Raw genomic sequence first — 18,057 nt, forward strand, 5'->3', positions numbered from 1 at the left:
GAGAAGGTATAGGTAAGAAAGTATCTTTACTTTAACTTTACTAGAATAGAAAGTCGTTAAAATTGGCATTTAATTGACTTCTTCAACAATGATTGAGTTTGAGAGATTCTTTTAGATGCTTTGATTGAAATGGAAACTTATGAAAAGAATACATTCATATTGGAGATGAAATTGTATTATCAAAGATAGCTGTTTGAGGTTTCCCTTGCAATGCTAATCACTAACATATTTCCATAAACATAATTTATTCCCGTCTATCGAACAGCGAGTGCTAAAATCACTCCTGGAGGATGCATGTTTTAACAGGTAGGTCCTAATAGAAGTATCACCATCTCAACTGGAACAGGAAGTAAAAACATAAAAGGTTTGGTGTTGAGCTGATCTTAATTGCATGGAATAGGGAATTGCCTTTTTCCTTTGATGTGTACAAAAAAGTACAAAAGATACAAACAGCTCACAAATTCTTTCTATAGTACAGTCTGATCTCCGACATACTTTACCAAAATCGACAGAGCAGAGGAGGTTAGTTGGAGAAAGAATAAATCAACCTGAGACAACATCTCATACAACACCCCTACTTACACAAGACAACCATCCAAAACTCTCGTTGATATAATACATGTACAAAGAAAAAATTCTAACACGCTAACTGATCCGAGCTGAACGAAAACAACAGGGCAATTCACGGTAGAGAAACTCTCAATATTGGTTCTCTAACCAGTTGAACAATAGCTTAGAAAGTCCTTATTGCCTCCCCAAAATGCTGCTTGTCGCTTCCTCACTCATTCAAAATGGAGCACCACCAATATAAGTTTTCCTTTAACCCATCCACCAGTATTTTTATCTCACATGCAGGACGTGTTTACACAAAATTGCTCTATATGTGTTTCACATACATAGGCAAAGTAGAAAAGTATGATACCACTGCTGTATTCTAAAGAGCTTGTGCCTGAGATTTTCAAAAAGTGGCTTTCCATAGTTCATCCTCACTTTCCCCACAACGCTGGTGAACCTCGTGAATACTTTCATCAGAACGGCAAATGCCACTGCAGATCCAGTCGAATGAAGCACCACAAACATTTCCTGCCTGAGCTTTCCATTCACAATCTGTAGTGATACAATAAGGACAAAATAATAAAGTGAGGTTGTTATCTTCTTTATCTATCAGGAGGAGACCAAGATTACATGTACAATTTTACTGGTCTTGAAATAAAATTTGTAAGGGATAGTAATGAAGATTTGTATATGAGAATATGACTACTCATGGAATAGTTCATTCATATAGTTGTCTTAGAAGTGCATCTCCATTGATAAACATTTGTTATTCTATTCTCAAAAAATATTTATTTGTAAAAAATAAAATTATGGAAAAGAATCCTACCTGGGGGAGTACCACAACATAGATTCTTGTCATCAACATGTGTTACATCCAGACCAATAAGCCATGATCCTAAAGAAACATCTTCATAGTTCATTCGCATATTTGTGCAGCAGATGTCTGGCAAATCATAAACATCACCAAAACAAATCACATTACTAATTAGGAAAAGAAACATTGTTCTGTTGAGGTGTCCATTCTTTCAAGTAATTATGGTCCAAACACATTAGAGTTAGCATATCATATAGCTAGCAGTTGTGGACTTAGCGGGTAGCCAAATCATTCAAAATATAAAATGACGACTCACAAAGATGCTAAAAGTTGTGGATTTACATGTTAATGGCTATATAGGTTGCCAAGTCATTTGAAATAGCATATAGCTGTCCTGTAGCATGTCGGAAATACTTGTTTCCCTCTCCACCAAATTTCCAATGCTCTGGTTCTTGATATCTCACTCCCCTGTTCATGATAAGCAGCCATTAGGAGCCATAAATAAATGGTCCCTCATAGTATATCAAAAATGACGGAAAACTCAAATTACTTTTTAGCAAGGATTGGACCGGACTTCATACAACCTACATATACTCTAGGCTTCAAGCGATGGCTGGATAAAATCTTCCCTAATGTGCCTGCATCAACAAAATCTAGGTAAAAACACAACCTCAAAGTATAGACGCATGAACCTGTTGCTATGAGAACTTAATCATCAGATAAATTATCATAAAGAACAAACTGTCTTTCTTTTTGAAAATAAGAATATGCTTGTATTAAAAAAGACTTTCCTTTGAGAGGTCAAGAGGATGAGATGAATTCTACTACCTAGCTAAAACAATTGAATATAGCTATACATTACAAAGTATAAAAAAAAATGGTGACCATGAAGCGATAAAAAACTAAGATTCAAAGCACAATTTTCTCACATCTTCCCAGTAAGAATAATCCATATACAGACGTCCATCATCAAAATTTGTTTAGACTACAGTAGCTGCCTTCAGCCGACAAAATATCCTTGTGTTTGAACATTGTAACTCTGAACAATTAATCGTTATGGCCACAAAATGTTTAGCTAGAGATAAAAGGTTACCTTGAACTCCACTTTATTTACTTTTCAAATTACATTAAAGAAGAGGCCAATGGGTCTTTCAGTCAGTACTACACAAAGTATATTAATTCTTTGTGTAAAAAAATTTATGGGGAATGCTTGGACAAGAATGCCTGAAACTTCTATTATGTTCCTGTATAAAATTTATTTATTCTATTCATGAACATCTTCAACTGCACAAACTACTATGAGAGCCAGACAAAAAGAGTTAAAATTTATAAATGGTTGCAAAACCCTTAGCAGTAGCACATCATGCTAGATGCTACATCATGCATTGATTTTAAATACTAGTAAAAAAAATTGGCTTCAAAAGGGCACTTGAAAAAGCCTATGGAAGGGATTTAAAGAATGAAAGTAATTGAGAAACTCTTTACCTAGATTAACATGAACATCGTCATCTACTTTTACATAAAAGTCAGCATCCCACAGGCCAACAGCGGTGGAAAAGTATGTCCTTGTCTTGGCTGAGAGTTCCAAATAGCCCTCTACATGTTCCTGCTTATAGTACGAATGTACAGTTTAAAAGATGAAAGATAATAGTTGTTTTCATGTATCACAGTTAAGATTAAAAAGGAAACAGAGCTCACCAATCTCAAAAAGTCTCCATGTTTATTATCCTCTGCTTCGATTGCCTTATCAAGAATGCCACCAGATGTTGAACTGATGACAAAAGATGTTTCACACAGTTACATTTTTTGTACAATTGTTCTTATACAAAAGAATCTCTCATAGATTAATCTTTTGAGAAAAACAGAAGGAAAAACCAGCCAAGGTTAGCATCAGATTACGAAAACATAACATTATAAAGGCCTGAGGTGACCTTGAGTCAATGAAGGATAACGTGTTTGTTGTGCGACAGCGGAAGCAAAGGTCGTAAACAAACAAGAAAACAATAAAGAAATTCAATGCAAACAATAAGAACAACACCAAGAATTTACGTGGTTCACTATCGATGTGATAGCTACGTCCACGGGCACCGAGATCGAATGATTTCACTATAAACTGCAAAGATTACAAAGATGATTCTTGTATTTCTCAAGAACGGCTTTCACTCTGTCTCTCTTAACCCTAATACTGATATTAGGGAGGTTTTATATTAATCCCTAATTAAAAGATACTTGGGCAAAAAGATAATAAAATAAGATAACCTAAAACCGCAAAATCCGCGTTCCGTATTTTTCCTTCTCCGCCCGGTCAGACCGGGCAAGGTCTGCCCGATCGGGCGCGAGAAGAAAACTCCATACGAATGCTTCAACGTATCCAACCCCCACCGCCCGGTCAGACCGGGCAAGGTCTGCCCGATCGGGCGAAGGCTCGCCCGGTCGGGCGAAGGCTCGCCCGGTCGGGCGCGAGAGCAGCTTCTTCAACGAATTTGCCAGGCACCTCTTCTTCTTCCGCCCGGTCAGACCGGGCAATGTCCGCCCGATCGGGCGGACAAAGCTACGAAGTACGAGTCACCTAATATACTTATCAACAATCTCCACCTTGACGAGAACTCGTAGTCAGCAAACGACCCCATCAAGACATAGTGAAAAAACATCTCAAGCCAAACCCGATGCAAGACTCATGCATAAGCCATACATCCCGATAAGTCTTCAACCAAGACCCATCACATACTCGTCTCCAAGTATAACAACTCATAATGCTCCACCTGCATCACAAGCCCCGGGCAAGCTCCACCTTAAGGCCAACACACCTACACCAGGAGCTCCCCAACTTCGCCCCTCAGGGCCTACTACATCACGTAGTAATCAATATTTAACAAGTCTAAGCAATGTTTAAACTTGCTAAACGGAACAGGCTTAGTGAAGAAATCAGCCGGGTTGTCAGCAGTCCCAATCTTCTTCACCTTAATCCTCTTGTCAGTACGTAAGAAATGATACCTGACATCAATGTGCTTCGTCCGATCATGGTGTACTTGATCTTTAGCTAAGCAAATCGCACTTAGACTATCACAATACACTGTAGCAAAATCCTGTGCAATACCCAGTTCACCTACTAGGCCTTTGAGCCAAATAGACTCCTTAGCTGCAGAAGTTAAAGCCATATACTCAGCTTCAGTAGTTGACAACGTAACTGATGACTGCAATGTAGACTTCCAACTAACCACAGAACCACCCAAAGTGAACACATAACCAGTCACAGACCTCCTGGTATCCACATCAGCTGCATAATCAGAATCACTGTACCCAGTGACCAAGCATTCCTTACCATTCCCGTACACAAGACCAATATCAGCTGTCCCTCTCAGGTAGCGAAAAATCCTTTTCACCCCTTGCCAGTGTTCCCTCCCAGGTCGAGCCATAAACCTGCTTACAACACTAACAGCATGCGCAATATCCGGCCTAGTACAGACCATAGCATACATCAAACAACCAACCGCGTTTGCATATGGAACTCTAGACATATAAGACAACTCCTCCTCTGATTGAGGTGACATAGACAAAGACAACTTACAACTAACAGTAGTTGGCGTACTTATAGGCTTCGATTTTTCCATCCCAAAACGAGACAGAATCTTTTCAATGTAGCTTTTCTGAGTCAAGAAAAGCTTACCTCTAGCCCGATCCCTGTAGATCTCCATACCCAAAATCTTCCTAGCTGCACCCAAGTCTTTCATGTCAAACTCCGAGTTAAGCATCTCCTTTAATCTTTTGTACCACTGTCGGGGGGATTGCTTAAGTCCATACAATGACTTTAGCAATCTGCAGGCATAGTGTTCCTTTCCAGGAGCTTCGAATCCTTCGGGCTGCTTCATCAGAATCTCCTCCTCCAAATCGCCATGAAGGAAGGCCGTTTTAACATCCAACTGCTCCAGCTCAAGATCAAAATGTGCTACAATTGACAATAACACACGGATAGAAGTATGTCAAACCACAGGTGAGAATATCTCAACAAAGTCAACCCCTTCTACCTGACTGAACCCCTTAGCAACTAGCCTAGCCTTAAAACGTATTTGCTCAGTTTCCGACAACCCTTCTTTCTTCTTGTAAATCCATTTACAACCCACAAGCTTCCTCCCTTCCGGTACCTTTACCAGTTCCCACACTCTGTTCTTGTAAAGGGACTGCATCTCTTCACCCATTGCGGCAAGCCATTGCGCAGACTCACTACAACTAATTGCTTGTTTATATGTGGCAGGTTCAAATGACTCTACATCATCAGCTACACTCAATGCATAACCTGTCATCGCATCAACACAGCAATTTCTTCCCTCCATCTCTTCAATCAATCTAACAGGCTTCTTGATAACTCGTTTAGGCATCTCAAGAATGGTGTCAGGTTGACTAGATGACCCCTGATTAGATTGCTCCACCTCATCCCCAGAGTTAGAATGAGTAGGAGTAATCTCAGGTTCAGGAGTACCCGGCACTGGAACATCAGCATCATCATCAATATATTGTACCCGAGGTAAATCAGCAATGGTAGACTGATGTACCTCAAGTACCCCATCTGTCTGTAATAAATTGTCTCCTTCCCTTCTCAAATCTGAAATCTCTGCATTTTTAATTGAATACATGGTGTTTCCATCGAAAGTAACATCCCTACTAAGAATGACCCGACCCTCCGAAGGTGAAAAAATTCTAAACCCCTTCACACCATCCCCGTACCCAACAAAACACCCCTTCTTGGCTCGTGGATCCAGCTTACCCTCAATAACATGATAATAAGCAACACAACCAAAAATCTTCAAATTCGAAAAATTAGGCAACTTACCACTCCAGATCTCAAACGGAATCTTGGAATCAATTCCAGAATGAGGACCCCTATTAATGACATAACAAGCTGTTAACACAGCTTCACTCCAGTACCTCCTCCCAAGCCCTGCATTAGAGAGCATGCATCGGACTCTCTCTAGCAGTGTCTGATTAACCCGTTCTGCTACACCGTTCTGCTGTGGTGTCTTCCTGACAGTATGATGCCGACCTATACCCTCATCTGCACAGAACTGATTAAACTCGTCTTTGCAAAACTCTAGCCCATTGTCCGTTCGTAGCTTCTTGATCTTCCTTCCTTGTCGATTTTCCACCAAAGCTTTCCATTGCTTGAAAACTTTGAAGGCCTCATCCTTTGACTTAAGCAACCTAAGCCATGTGTATCGGGACTTGTCATCAACAAATGACACAAAATAGTGGTAACCTCCCATACCTTCAACTCTAGATGGACCCCAGCAATCTGAATGGATGTAATCGAGCACTGCATCAGTAATGTGAGCACCCTTGCTGAACTTTGACCTGTGTTTCTTACCAAACACACAATGCTCACAAAATTCAAGGTTGGCAACCTTGACCCCGGATAGAAGACCCCTCTTGGACAATAGCTGCATCCCCTTCTCCCCCATATGACCAAGCCTCATGTGCCAAATCTTAGTCATCTCCTGGTGAGATACAGATGCGCAAACCGCAGAACTAGGCAGTGTAACACCCTCAAAAACATAGAGGGTGTTCCTTTTGATACCCTTAAGTACCAACTCAGAACCTCTGAAAATACACAACTCCCCATCTGAAAACACACCATTGTACCCCAATTCATCCAGGGTACCCAATGAAATCAGATTCTTTCCTAAAGCAGGAACATGCCGTACATTAGTCAAAGTTAACCTCCGCCCATCAACAGTCCTCAACCTCATGGAACCAATACCTGTGACCTTACATGGAGCATTGTTACCGACTATAACCATACCCCCATTGCGAGGTTCATATGTATCAAACCAATCTCGACGTGGACACATATGGAACGAACACCCCGAATCTAGAACCCAGTTATCAGATAAATCATCAGACCTAGCAGAACTGACTAATGCTAAATCTTCCTCTGAATTATAGCTCTCATTCGGTTTCTCTTCAACTACAGCAGCCTGGGACTTGTTTTTCCTCACCGGACAATTATTCCTAAAGTGACCCGGTTCTTTACAGTAATAACATGTTTTAGTAGTAGTTTTACTAGATCCATCCTTGCCGTTTCCAGCACCCGACCCAGCATTGTTCCCCTTGTTAAACCCCTTATTCTTTTTAGACTTTCCGGACTTAACAAACAACCCACTACCATTATCCCCATTATCACTCGTAGCTTTCATTCTGAGTTCCCTAGTATGAAGTGCTGCCTTCACTTCTTCTAAGGTTATAGAATCCTTACCAACAACAAAAGACTCTACAAAATTCTCAAAGCTAGACGGTAGAGATACAAGTAAAATCAACGCAGCATCCTCATCATCAATTTTAACATCTAAATTACGTAAATCAAGCAAAATAGAGTTAAGTTTTTCTAGATGTTCCCGTAAGGAAGTACCTGACTGCATCCGGAGGCTAAACAACCGCTGTTTCAGTAATAATTTGTTGGTCAACGACTTAGTCATATACAATGACTCCAGCTTCAGCCACAATCCAGCCGCCGTTTCCTGATCAGCCACCTCCGTGATGATTTGATCATCAAGACTAAGTAATATGGTAGAGTGTGCCTTCTCTTCCATAACTTCTAACTGCGAGTCAGTCGGTCCGTCTCCTGACTCCGAAGTAGTACTCTTTGGAGCCAACGGACGCCATATCTGCTGTTGTTTTAACAGAGCCTTCATCTTAATTTGCCATAGCCCGAAACTATTTTTCCCGGTAAACTTCTCAATTCTTATTGTTGAATCTCCTGCCATTGTTATCTTCAAGAAACTCTCCAAGGATTGAACCTGAGCTCTTGATACCAATTGTTGTGCGACAGCGGAAGCAAAGGTCGTAAACAAACAAGAAAACAATAAAGAAATTCAATGCAAACAATAAGAACAACACCAAGAATTTACGTGGTTCACTATCGATGTGATAGCTACGTCCACGGGCACCGAGATCGAATGATTTCACTATAAACTGCAAAGATTACAAAGATGATTCTTGTATTTCTCAAGAACGGCTTTCACTCTGTCTCTCTTAACCCTAATACTGATATTAGGGAGGTTTTATATTAATCCCTAATTAAAAGATACTTGGGCAAAAATATAATAAAATAAGATAACCTAAAACCGCAAAATCCGCGTTCCGTATTTTTCCTTCTCCGCCCGGTCAGACCGGGCAAGGTCTGCCCGATCGGGCGCGAGAAGAAAACTCCATACGAATGCTTCAACGTATCCAACCCCCACCGCCCGGTCAGACCGGGCAAGGTCTGCCCGATCGGGCGAAGGCTCGCCCGGTCGGGCGAAGGCTCGCCCGGTCGGGCGCGAGAGCAGCTTCTTCAACGAATTTGCCAGGCACCTCTTCTTCTTCCGCCCGGTCAGACCGGGCAATGTCCGCCCGATCGGGCGGACAAAGCTACGAAGTACGAGTCACCTAATATACTTATCAACAGTGTTTGTAACCCGTTAAATTGACAGTAAGAGGCAAAGCGTATGGTTCCATATGATATCATAAAAATTATACAGTATAATATGTACTCATTTCCAAATTTTTAGAAAGTTTTATTACATTTTAACGTATGTTACAATTTCCTGTAAATAATATTCCACTTATCAATTCAAATTTCCTTAGAGCTCGATCTATTCTCAACTATTCCCCATTCCTCATACAACTTTTATTACCAGGAAAGCAGAGAAACGAATTGAATGAAAAAATGCATGTATTATTTACAAATTACAACCATAAGCCATTTTACAAAGTTGATAACTTAGCAATGTGGAAGATCTTTAGGTGGAGGCAATACAGAGTACTCTGGCCCTGGTCCGTCTTCAACCATAAACGCAATTTTTAGTCCCCAACCCGTATGAAGCTCCAAATGACAATGCATGAACCATACTCCTGCAACCAAAGTCAATTATTAGTAAACATTGTAAACCAATTCAAAATATATAGGAAGCACAAGTATGTAACTGCAATGTTGATATTGTACTAACACACCCAAGCTAGCCTATGTTATATATGTATGTAACAAGCGGTGCAGATGTCAACCGATCATAAGGCGTTTAACACTGTCGTTACCTGGGTTATCGGCTCTGAATCTGATAGCTGTCCAACCTCCGGTAGGAACTCCTACGGTATTCCTCTCAGGGGGATCAACCAAGTTAAATTTAGCCGCGTCCTTAATGGGATCAAAGTTACCAACCCCGGTACCAACCACAAAGAAGTTGTATCCATGAAGATGGAAAGGATGAGACTCTACGGAAAGCAAATTGGTGTCCTGCAAAACCAGCTCAACTGTGGAGTTGAAAGCAATCTTGCTAATCCTTGGCATTGTTGATTGGACCGTCCTAAGGTTAGCAGTCAATGGAGCTCCAGTGTAGTTAAATGAGGTAGGAGGCTTGTCCGGGAAGTCAGTCCTGAACACTCCGGACATGTTGAAGTAGTGTGCTTGTAAAAGCGCGGTCTTTGGCATAACAAAGGTAATGTTGTTCAATGAGGCCGTAAAACGAGTCCCATTGACACATGTAGGGCATGGGTTCACCCCTAATCCGATTGTAAAGAACAGCTTTCGGTCAACTTTCAAAGGTACCTTGGCAGGAAACTGAGGGGTGTTTAAGCTTCTAAGCTTCCTGTTGTAGGATAATGCAAACGAGGTGTCGTTTGGTGAGGGAAGTTGTGGTAAGGAAGGGATGATGGTGTTTGGGACGCCTTTGTATTGGAAGATTGCTGTGGCGGTCTTGTTGTCTACTGGAATGGGTACGTCCATGAAGGTTCTTGTGGCCATAAAGTAACGGTTAGGGGTTTGGTTTGCTCGGACTAACACGTTAGTGGTTTGGCCTGGGGCAATGAGGATGGACTTAGTTGTGAATGGTTTGACATAGACAGCATCTATTTCCACCACAGTCATGGAGTGGCCTGCAATTCCAAAGAATAGCTCGTCGTTGAGGGCAGCATTGATGATTCGCAGGAGGTACGTCTTTCCTTGTTCAACCTCCAAGGCATAAGTGTCTACAAACAATTAAATGGAAGGGATTATCAAAAAAAAATATTAATAGTAGTGGCATAAAATTAAATGTATCATGCTAGAATACAAGCTTACTCTTCTCTGAGCAAGTGAATAAAGGTCCTGGCTTTCCATTGATAGTGTGAGCATCTGATATGTTTGGCGGCAAACCCTTTTGATCGCCTTGTTTGAGAAGCGTCTCAACATCAGCATTCCACCATTCCCCTGCGCAATCAGTCACCAAATTAGCAAAAGCAGGAATATCTTTGTCATAATTAAGTGCCTATGCATAGTAAATTTAAGATTAATGAAGCTGAAAGCACTTTGACAGTTTAATAATGTCCACCTAAGATCAGGTTTGCTTCCATGTGAGGTTGAGGAAATGGATATGGAGTCCCTTCTATTGGCATGATGACAATGGCACCATAAACTGTCGCCCTTAGCCATGAAATATGTGCATGCCACCATAGTGTTCCTCTTTGTCCTGTAACGTTGAAGTCGTAGGTGTAGCTATTCCCCGTTTGAATTGGACATTGAGTTATGTATGCTGGTCCGTCAGCCCAACCATTTCTATATTGTTTTAGTCCATGCCTAGAATTTTTACACAGAAGAAAACCTCAAGCAAAAGAATAAGAAAAAGGGGGCAATGCAAAATTTTACTTAATACTTGGTATAAACTTACCAGTGAATAGACATTTTATATTGTGCATGGTTAGTAACCTTAACCATAACTCTATCCCCTTCTCTAGCATAAATAGTTGGTCCAGGATACATTCCATTCACGGTCACTATAGGCTTTGCATGGCATAGCCTGCTCACATTCTTCACTTGAATCTAAAAACACAATGACAAAAGACTCAAATGTAAACATAATTGATCTTCAAACTTAAATACATATCCTAACATTACATACATATATGCATGTAAGAAGTATCTGTAGCAAGGAAGACGAAAACAAGACATTTATATAACTCACGTCAAATTGATACTTCTTCACAGCTGCCTCTGATGGGAGGAATTGTATAGCAAGAAAGACAAAAACAAGACATTTATAAACATGGCGAGAAGTACCACACAGGCTACACAAGCCAGCCATTTATATTGGCTCAAAACTAGCTTCAATTCTTGATCAATTGAAAGCGAGAGAACGAGGTAGAGATAAAAGATCAGAGATGGATGAGTAAGGAGATAGAAGAGTGGAACAATTATATAGATATGATGAACAAATAGAGGGAGGTAGAATAAACGAATCAGTTTGTTGAAACCCATATAGAGAGTGACTTGGCATGGTGATTGACTGACTTAGAGGTTGAGAAAAGATGAAGCCTATAACAAGTTTTTACATATTCATGGCTTTAAGTTAGTACATTTGAGTAAATAAAATAAACAAATAACGTTAGTAGAAATGAGAGGAACTAATTGCCAACCTAACCTCGTGTTTTCAACTTTGCCGTTAAGGATGTCTTTTGAACAAAAAATATGTACTTATATTTTTGGTGTAAGTTTACATCCAAGTATGCATTTTCTTTTTTCTTTGATTTTAATTGTCATTCATACGCAAATTCTATAAGTTATTAAGTATAAGTATACCTTTCACAAACTAATATGCACACTTGATGATGGAGAATTGGAGATTCGATAATGAGGGTGTTCACATGTGAGTTTTAAATGTAAAAACTATAAATAAAACTAAGTATTGCAACTTCCTTCTTTTAAATGTCTTTTACTAACTAGGTCGTTAATGCAACAGTACATATAAAAGGTTTATCAAAGTAGAACATGCGGGATAGCTCAAGATTAAAAGAGCACATCAATGTCTCAAAAAAAAAAAAAAAAAAAAATTAAAGAGCACATAACATTGTTACAACATATTGTTCCACTTCGTTTGTTAATGTACGTAAAAAAAATTTATTAATTTTTGTTTTTCTTTACGGACAAAAAAAGAGTTTGAAGAAATTTGGGTTTTAAAATTTGTAATTTTGGACAAAATAATAGATTAGAAGGTAGGTCACCTCCTTGAAAGCTTGATTGTGCCACTGTGTCCACTCTAGTATTCTTTTTCGTTTCATCACATTTCATTTTGTCAATAAGCTCACACTTGAAAGAAAAATCCAAAATGTTGCCATTTTATTGCTTAAAAAAAAAAAAAAAAAAATCAACTTCTATGCTACACAATACTTCACATTAAAGTTTTAGCTCTTTCATCTCACCATTTACTACTATGCTATAATGTCATCAACCCTAGCTTCTCCACCCATCTCTAAAATAAAATTCTGGAATGAAACCACCTCCGGGCTTGTTTAGAATAACAATATGAAACTTTTAATTTTGGGTATTACATGGAATATCCACAAAATCTGTCCCATCGACATTCTATTAACTCTAGACGAGTAAGTTAACCTTGTCAATAAAGAGTAAGAAATAATTTATTTCGTATTATTTTTATTATCTTCTATAAAGAGTAGATTTACACAATAAAGATGTCAACCTTTAGATCTTTAGCATGTGGAATAACTTTTACTTTGCTCCTTGAGAAGAAAATAAATAGACATTAAGGTCTTGTTTGGTTGACATGGAAATTAAATTCCCAAAGGAAATTGCATTTTATGGGAAGGTATTTTCCGGAATTTCCTAAATTTGTTTTGTTGGCAATGTGGAAATTTAGAAATCCCATGAATTTTGATTGACCTAGGGAGGGCTAGGTAATTTATTTCCATTGTTTTGTGGAAAGTTGAAATTCCCATGAATTTCCACTTCCCATATTTTTGCTTTTTTCTGTCAACTAAACAACTCCTCAATTTATCAAATTCCATGAATTTTCACTTCCTCCATTTTATGTTGGCAACCAAACAAGGCCTAAATTTTTCAAAATACAGATGTCTTAACCACATTGAACCAGTCAAACAGAAGTTTCTCTACCATTTACAAGTGGAAATTTATAGCGTAGATCACGCTAAAAACAAAAAAAGTATGCGCAAAGTTTTGCATTATTTATAGAGAGCGTGGATCCGTGATTCCTCCGGACTCCAAAAGCCAAGAGACGACCCATTGACCTTTCGTCATTGACCAACATCCATGCCCCATATTTGTTTCTTTGGATAATCTAGTAACATCAACGTCCAAACAGACCAATGATCACATAATGGAGGATATCAACATAGCTAAAGATAGGACCAAAACGGGCAATGCACCTAAATGAATCTACTCGCGTAGTGTGTTACTCTGTTACTACATGACCTGGGAACACCTACTATCTAATGCGCCAATAGCTGCCAAATACAAGTTCATGAAAAACTACCATAATCATGGGCCTCAGAGCAGAGACAGCTCCAACTATAGTAATTTAGCTATCACAATTCTTATATCCTGGAACCTGCTTGAGCAATAAAATGCACCAATAATTTGAGAGCTATATCTTCCCATATGAATGTCACATGCTGTTATGTCGGGAACATTAGTTTGGACTTCCATAAATCTATCATTCACTATGCATGACCCACGACAGTACCCAACGCATTTAGTGGGAGAGCCATGTTCCACTTTTTTTTTTTTTTACCCTAATGAATGTGAAAGTACACCAATCATAGTGTTATGATGAAACATACTGGAGTGTGAAGCCAAATAACAACACTAAACATAAAGATGGTACACGAAACATATTGCACTCCCTTGAGTACATATATGAGAAGATTACAATTTTCCTCTTTTCATATCCTTTTTTTTTGGGTTGGGGAGGGGGGTGTTGGTGAGGAAGAGATTATTCGTATGAGCATACAATTCGAGTATTTGAGCAACCTCAAACCACCCATTGAAGACCCAGCTTCAATCAACATCACACATTATGAAATAGTACCAAGGTTTTATCCTATACAAAAAACAAAGCCTTCCCAATTTACTATGAAACAGAAGGACAACTATTAATCTGGTTGCCAAGAAAGCTTTCTTTCATTATAATCTTAAGAGTTAGAAGACTAATCTGATGTCATGAACAAGTATGACAGAGATTTGTTTACATCTTCATACTTTGTCATCGTGAAACCACCACCTAGTCTCCTTCGGAGATCTTCCATTTCTACAGTTCTTCACATAGCGATCATTATCCTCTGGCCTTTCCTGCAAGGTTAAAATTTAACGTTAGTAGATTTCTCTCATTGTAAGTTGATGAGTTCAAAATTAGACCAGAAAAGGAATTTAAAATAACAAATAGGATTCCATTCGGATGATCATTGCACAGACATCATTAGGAGTAGCCTTCCTCTCTTCAATGATACAAGTATTACACAAGTACAAAGAGAAACAGATGACACACCTTCACTGTAGAACTTGATAGCATTGAGAGAATGCTAATGCAGATAGAACTCACTGTCATAGCCGGGGACCATGAGTCATACAGAATATCTGCAACGATAACCAAGCCATAATTATAAAATCTTAAAAAAGTGCCATCAGGGAAGTAAATCCAAGTGTTAGTAAACGGATTTTAAGGAAATCCAAGTGTTTAGATACGGATTTTAAGAAAATTTAATTAAGTGTTAAACAGAAGGAGCTAGTATGCAGTATGCCATTTTGAAAAATAATTAGCCCCAGTCACAGATCTGATAACATCAGCAAATTACTGAGATTAAAAAATTGTATTCTCAGAGCAACAGATATAAGAAATCCCTCATTACTGAAAATTTCACCAGGTAACAGATAAAGGGGCATGCCATGGGAGAAGCCATAGGACATCTGTTCTATGCAATAATAATGTAATCAAGCAGATTATACCTAAAGCCATAAGCACAATTACTGCAAAATGATATTATGAAGCCATTCAAGTGAAAAGAACTGCTTCCTCCGTTCTATTATTATTGCAACAATGGACTTTTTACACTATTCATCACTCTTGTTTGACCATATAATATGATTCATACGTTAAGCAAAATATAGTCATGTGGGATTGTTGGATTCATCTCATAAAATATTTTCACAATATCAACTTTTTATAATTTTTACTCTTACACAATTATAGATATTTAGCATATAAAATGTGTTTTGGGATGCGTAATTTCATCCTTATTGTAATATTAATAGAACGGAGGTATAAGATAAATCGGTAGATTAATGGATCAACCCACCCCATGAGACACATAATTTAATCGAGTTGAATGACACATAATTAATCAAAGAGCATCTTAACACAGAACATAACGCATAACAGAATTATGAACTCATAGGAAAGAAAAAAGGTTTATAAGTTAAGACTAATCCAGGTGATTACCGATTAAATTTGCAGCATAAAACATCAAATCTAAGTCTCGGTATGGAAAGAACCACCAGCACCATATAAACTCGGTAGAGACGAATATAACACAGTGAGACTCTAATAAACTAAAGAGTGTTTCAACATAAAACAGCCAAACTTTTTTTATTTTATTTTGTTGTATAGAGAGCCACTAGGACGAGTGATGAGAATCGATCCTAGGATCACCTGGAACCGGGAAAAGAGCTCTAACCACCGGAGCTATCCCTCACTCTCATAAAACAGCCAAACTTGAGATAAAATAAAGCCATTGATAAGACCCGACGGAGCCAGATCGTTACGAAAACAATATAATGGGACATTGACTACCATGAGTAGTACAAACAAGTACAAGAGTATGCAGGAATTACAAAATGTAACAATTTTGATGTAAGTGAAAATGAAGAGTTTACCTAAGCATATATGGCCATTACTGTATATATGGGGATGAATTGGCGCTGGGGATAAAAAGATCACCTATCCCAACAACAATAAAAACAACAATTTTTTTACAAAAATTTACATATAATTGAAAATTTGAAAAGAAAAGAAAAGTTAATATGAAAATCAACAAATTGAAAAGAATAGAAAGAGACCTGAGGAGCTTCCATGGGGTAATGCTCAGGAAAATCAACTTGAAGTTGGTATATCTCATTTGCATACAGTGTTCCTGGTGCTCCATTCACTTCAATTATCCACCTTTTTTTTCATAATCCAATCAAATTTAGGGAATATAAATTAATACCCAGACCCCGAAATCATTAAAGGAATAACACCCAGAATTTAAAATTTGATCATTGGATCAAAACCCTAGAAAAAAATTGAAATTAAAATTGAAAAAAAAGGTAATACCTTTGAAGATTATCAGTGACTTTGTGCTTGAAACCAGTAGGAGGATTGAGCTGCCACTCAGCGAGTTCCTTTTGGAGTCTATTGCTTGCTATTTTGCTAAGTGTCTTTTTAAACATCGAAACATAAAAAGATCAGAATTTTTCCAGATTAAAAATCCAATATAAATTAAAATTTGAAGAAATTGAAATTGGTGTAATTTAAAGTCGGATTATAAAAAGAAGAAGAAGAGAGTAAGAGAGAGAAACCTTTCGAGAGGTGGCGGAGGAGGTGGTCATCTTGGTTAGCAGCGATTGATTGAGAGAGAAAGAGTAAACGGAGGGGCAGAAAGAAAGAGAGAATTTCAATTGTCGGAGAAATATTTAAAAAGTACAGTATGAAACGAAAGGAGTAAGTACTATTTATTTGTTCCCAAATTATACTACTTGTATGTAATTATGGCCCACTATACCACAAATTGTATTATACTCTATTGATTTTTGTATTATACTCAACAATTTTTTAATGTTTTTTTTTTTTCTTACCTTAAAAAAATTTACTCTGGTTGTAACAATGGATAGGGGTGCCCGTTCGGTTTTCGGTTTGGATTTAGGCCAAATTCAATCCGATCCAAAATATAATTCGGTTTTCAATTTTTCAATCCAATCTGATCCGAATTACTCATCCAATCCAATCCGAATCAAAATCCGATCCGATCCGAAAATCCAAATTAAAATACGTTAGTTTATAGCGTGTAATTAACTAGTACGATATATAAAAATAAGAATGCAATCATAAAAATAACATTTTATTCAATTCTTAAGATTAATGCAAATCTTGAAAATAGTCATAATTAACATAAATTGTTTAAGATCAAATCAAAATAAATTGTTTAAAATAACTAGTATAACTAAAAGGCAACACCATTAGTCCATTACAACAATTACTCCATGCACTAAATACTAATAACAAGCAGCAACTTTCAGCAGTTTAAGACTTAAGACAGCAGCAACTTCCATAATATGCATGCTTAATTCTAAAATTCGGTTTTCGGTTTGGTTTGGATCTGATTAGGGTCAAACTGATCCAATCCGAATTTTTAAAAAATCCCAATCCGATCCGATCCGATCCTATTTAAAATTCATATTTACATTTTTTTTTATATAACTCAAATAATTAATGTTTTTAAAAAATAAAAAAGTTAATTAATTTTTTTTTAATCAAACACAGTGTAGAAGTGTTAAGTTGAGTCTTGAATTTTCAAGACTCCACTTGAGATTTTGTTAAGACCAAGCCACATAAATGCTTAAAAAAATTAAAGTCTTGTCTTAAGACCACAAAATCATAAATTGATGATGTCACCTAGAGTCTTAAGACCTAGGGCTAATCTTGCTCTTACTTCCGCCATTGTTGTTGTTAATAATGAAGTATGTATTATAGCAAAAAATAATAGAAAATTTTCACACTAAATAAGAGAAAATACAAATTTATCTCCTTGACAAACATAATAGACAAACTTAAATAAATAAACACCTTTTTTTTTTTTTTTTTTTTTTGGTAAGGAACATTAATCAAACATCAACCCTCACG

At 37.8% G+C, this 18,057-nt stretch overlaps 2 protein-coding genes and 1 pseudogene across 2 annotated transcripts; all 3 read right to left on the reverse strand.

Annotated features, from left to right (window-relative positions):
• Positions 1-350: 350 nt before the first annotated feature.
• LOC110686255 lies at positions 351-3,163 on the reverse strand (annotated as a pseudogene).
• Positions 3,164-8,894: 5,731 nt separating this feature from the next.
• Positions 8,895-11,782, reverse strand: LOC110685856 (laccase-11-like). The gene is made up of 6 exons (XM_021862395.1): positions 11,335-11,782; positions 11,041-11,192; positions 10,705-10,949; positions 10,455-10,583; positions 9,434-10,363; positions 8,895-9,253 (listed from the first exon to the last, which is right to left on the reverse strand). Exons 1-6 carry the CDS (start codon positions 11,452-11,454, stop codon positions 9,123-9,125), a joined length of 1,707 nt encoding a protein of 568 aa, XP_021718087.1. The 5' UTR covers positions 11,455-11,782; the 3' UTR covers positions 8,895-9,122.
• Positions 11,783-13,963: 2,181 nt separating this feature from the next.
• On the reverse strand, positions 13,964-16,893 carry LOC110685857 (probable ubiquitin-conjugating enzyme E2 16). Its single transcript, XM_021862396.1, has 6 exons — positions 16,737-16,893; positions 16,492-16,595; positions 16,236-16,338; positions 16,053-16,116; positions 14,668-14,756; positions 13,964-14,471 (listed from the first exon to the last, which is right to left on the reverse strand). Exons 1-6 carry the CDS (start codon positions 16,764-16,766, stop codon positions 14,376-14,378), a joined length of 486 nt encoding a protein of 161 aa, XP_021718088.1. The 5' UTR covers positions 16,767-16,893; the 3' UTR covers positions 13,964-14,375.
• Positions 16,894-18,057: the final 1,164 nt, after the last annotated feature.

This window comes from Chenopodium quinoa, unplaced genomic scaffold (genome assembly GCF_001683475.1).
Source record: "Chenopodium quinoa cultivar QQ74 unplaced genomic scaffold, ASM168347v1, whole genome shotgun sequence".
Lineage (NCBI taxonomy): Eukaryota > Viridiplantae > Streptophyta > Magnoliopsida > Caryophyllales > Amaranthaceae > Chenopodium > Chenopodium quinoa.

Bases quoted from the DNA above. Each gene is read 5' to 3' on its own strand.
- LOC110685856 (XM_021862395.1), bottom strand. From the start codon at position 11,454: ATGGCTGGCTTGTGTAGCCTGTGTGGTACTTCTCGCCATGTTTATAAA. The intron at 10,584-10,704 runs GTGGACATTATT...CTGATTGCGCAG, and splicing joins GGAAGCAAACCTGATCTTAG to GGGAATGGTGGAATGCTGAT. The intron at 9,254-9,433 runs GTAACGACAGTG...CTTTGGTTGCAG, and splicing joins ATTCAGAGCCGATAACCCAG to GAGTATGGTTCATGCATTGT.
- LOC110685857 (XM_021862396.1), bottom strand. From the start codon at position 16,766: ATGACCACCTCCTCCGCCACCTCTCGAAAG. The intron at 16,117-16,235 runs GTCTCTTTCTAT...TTGTTGGGATAG, and splicing joins ACCCCATGGAAGCTCCTCAG to GTGATCTTTTTATCCCCAGC. The intron at 14,472-14,667 runs GTGTGTCATCTG...TTAACCTTGCAG, and splicing joins TATCAAGTTCTACAGTGAAG to GAAAGGCCAGAGGATAATGA.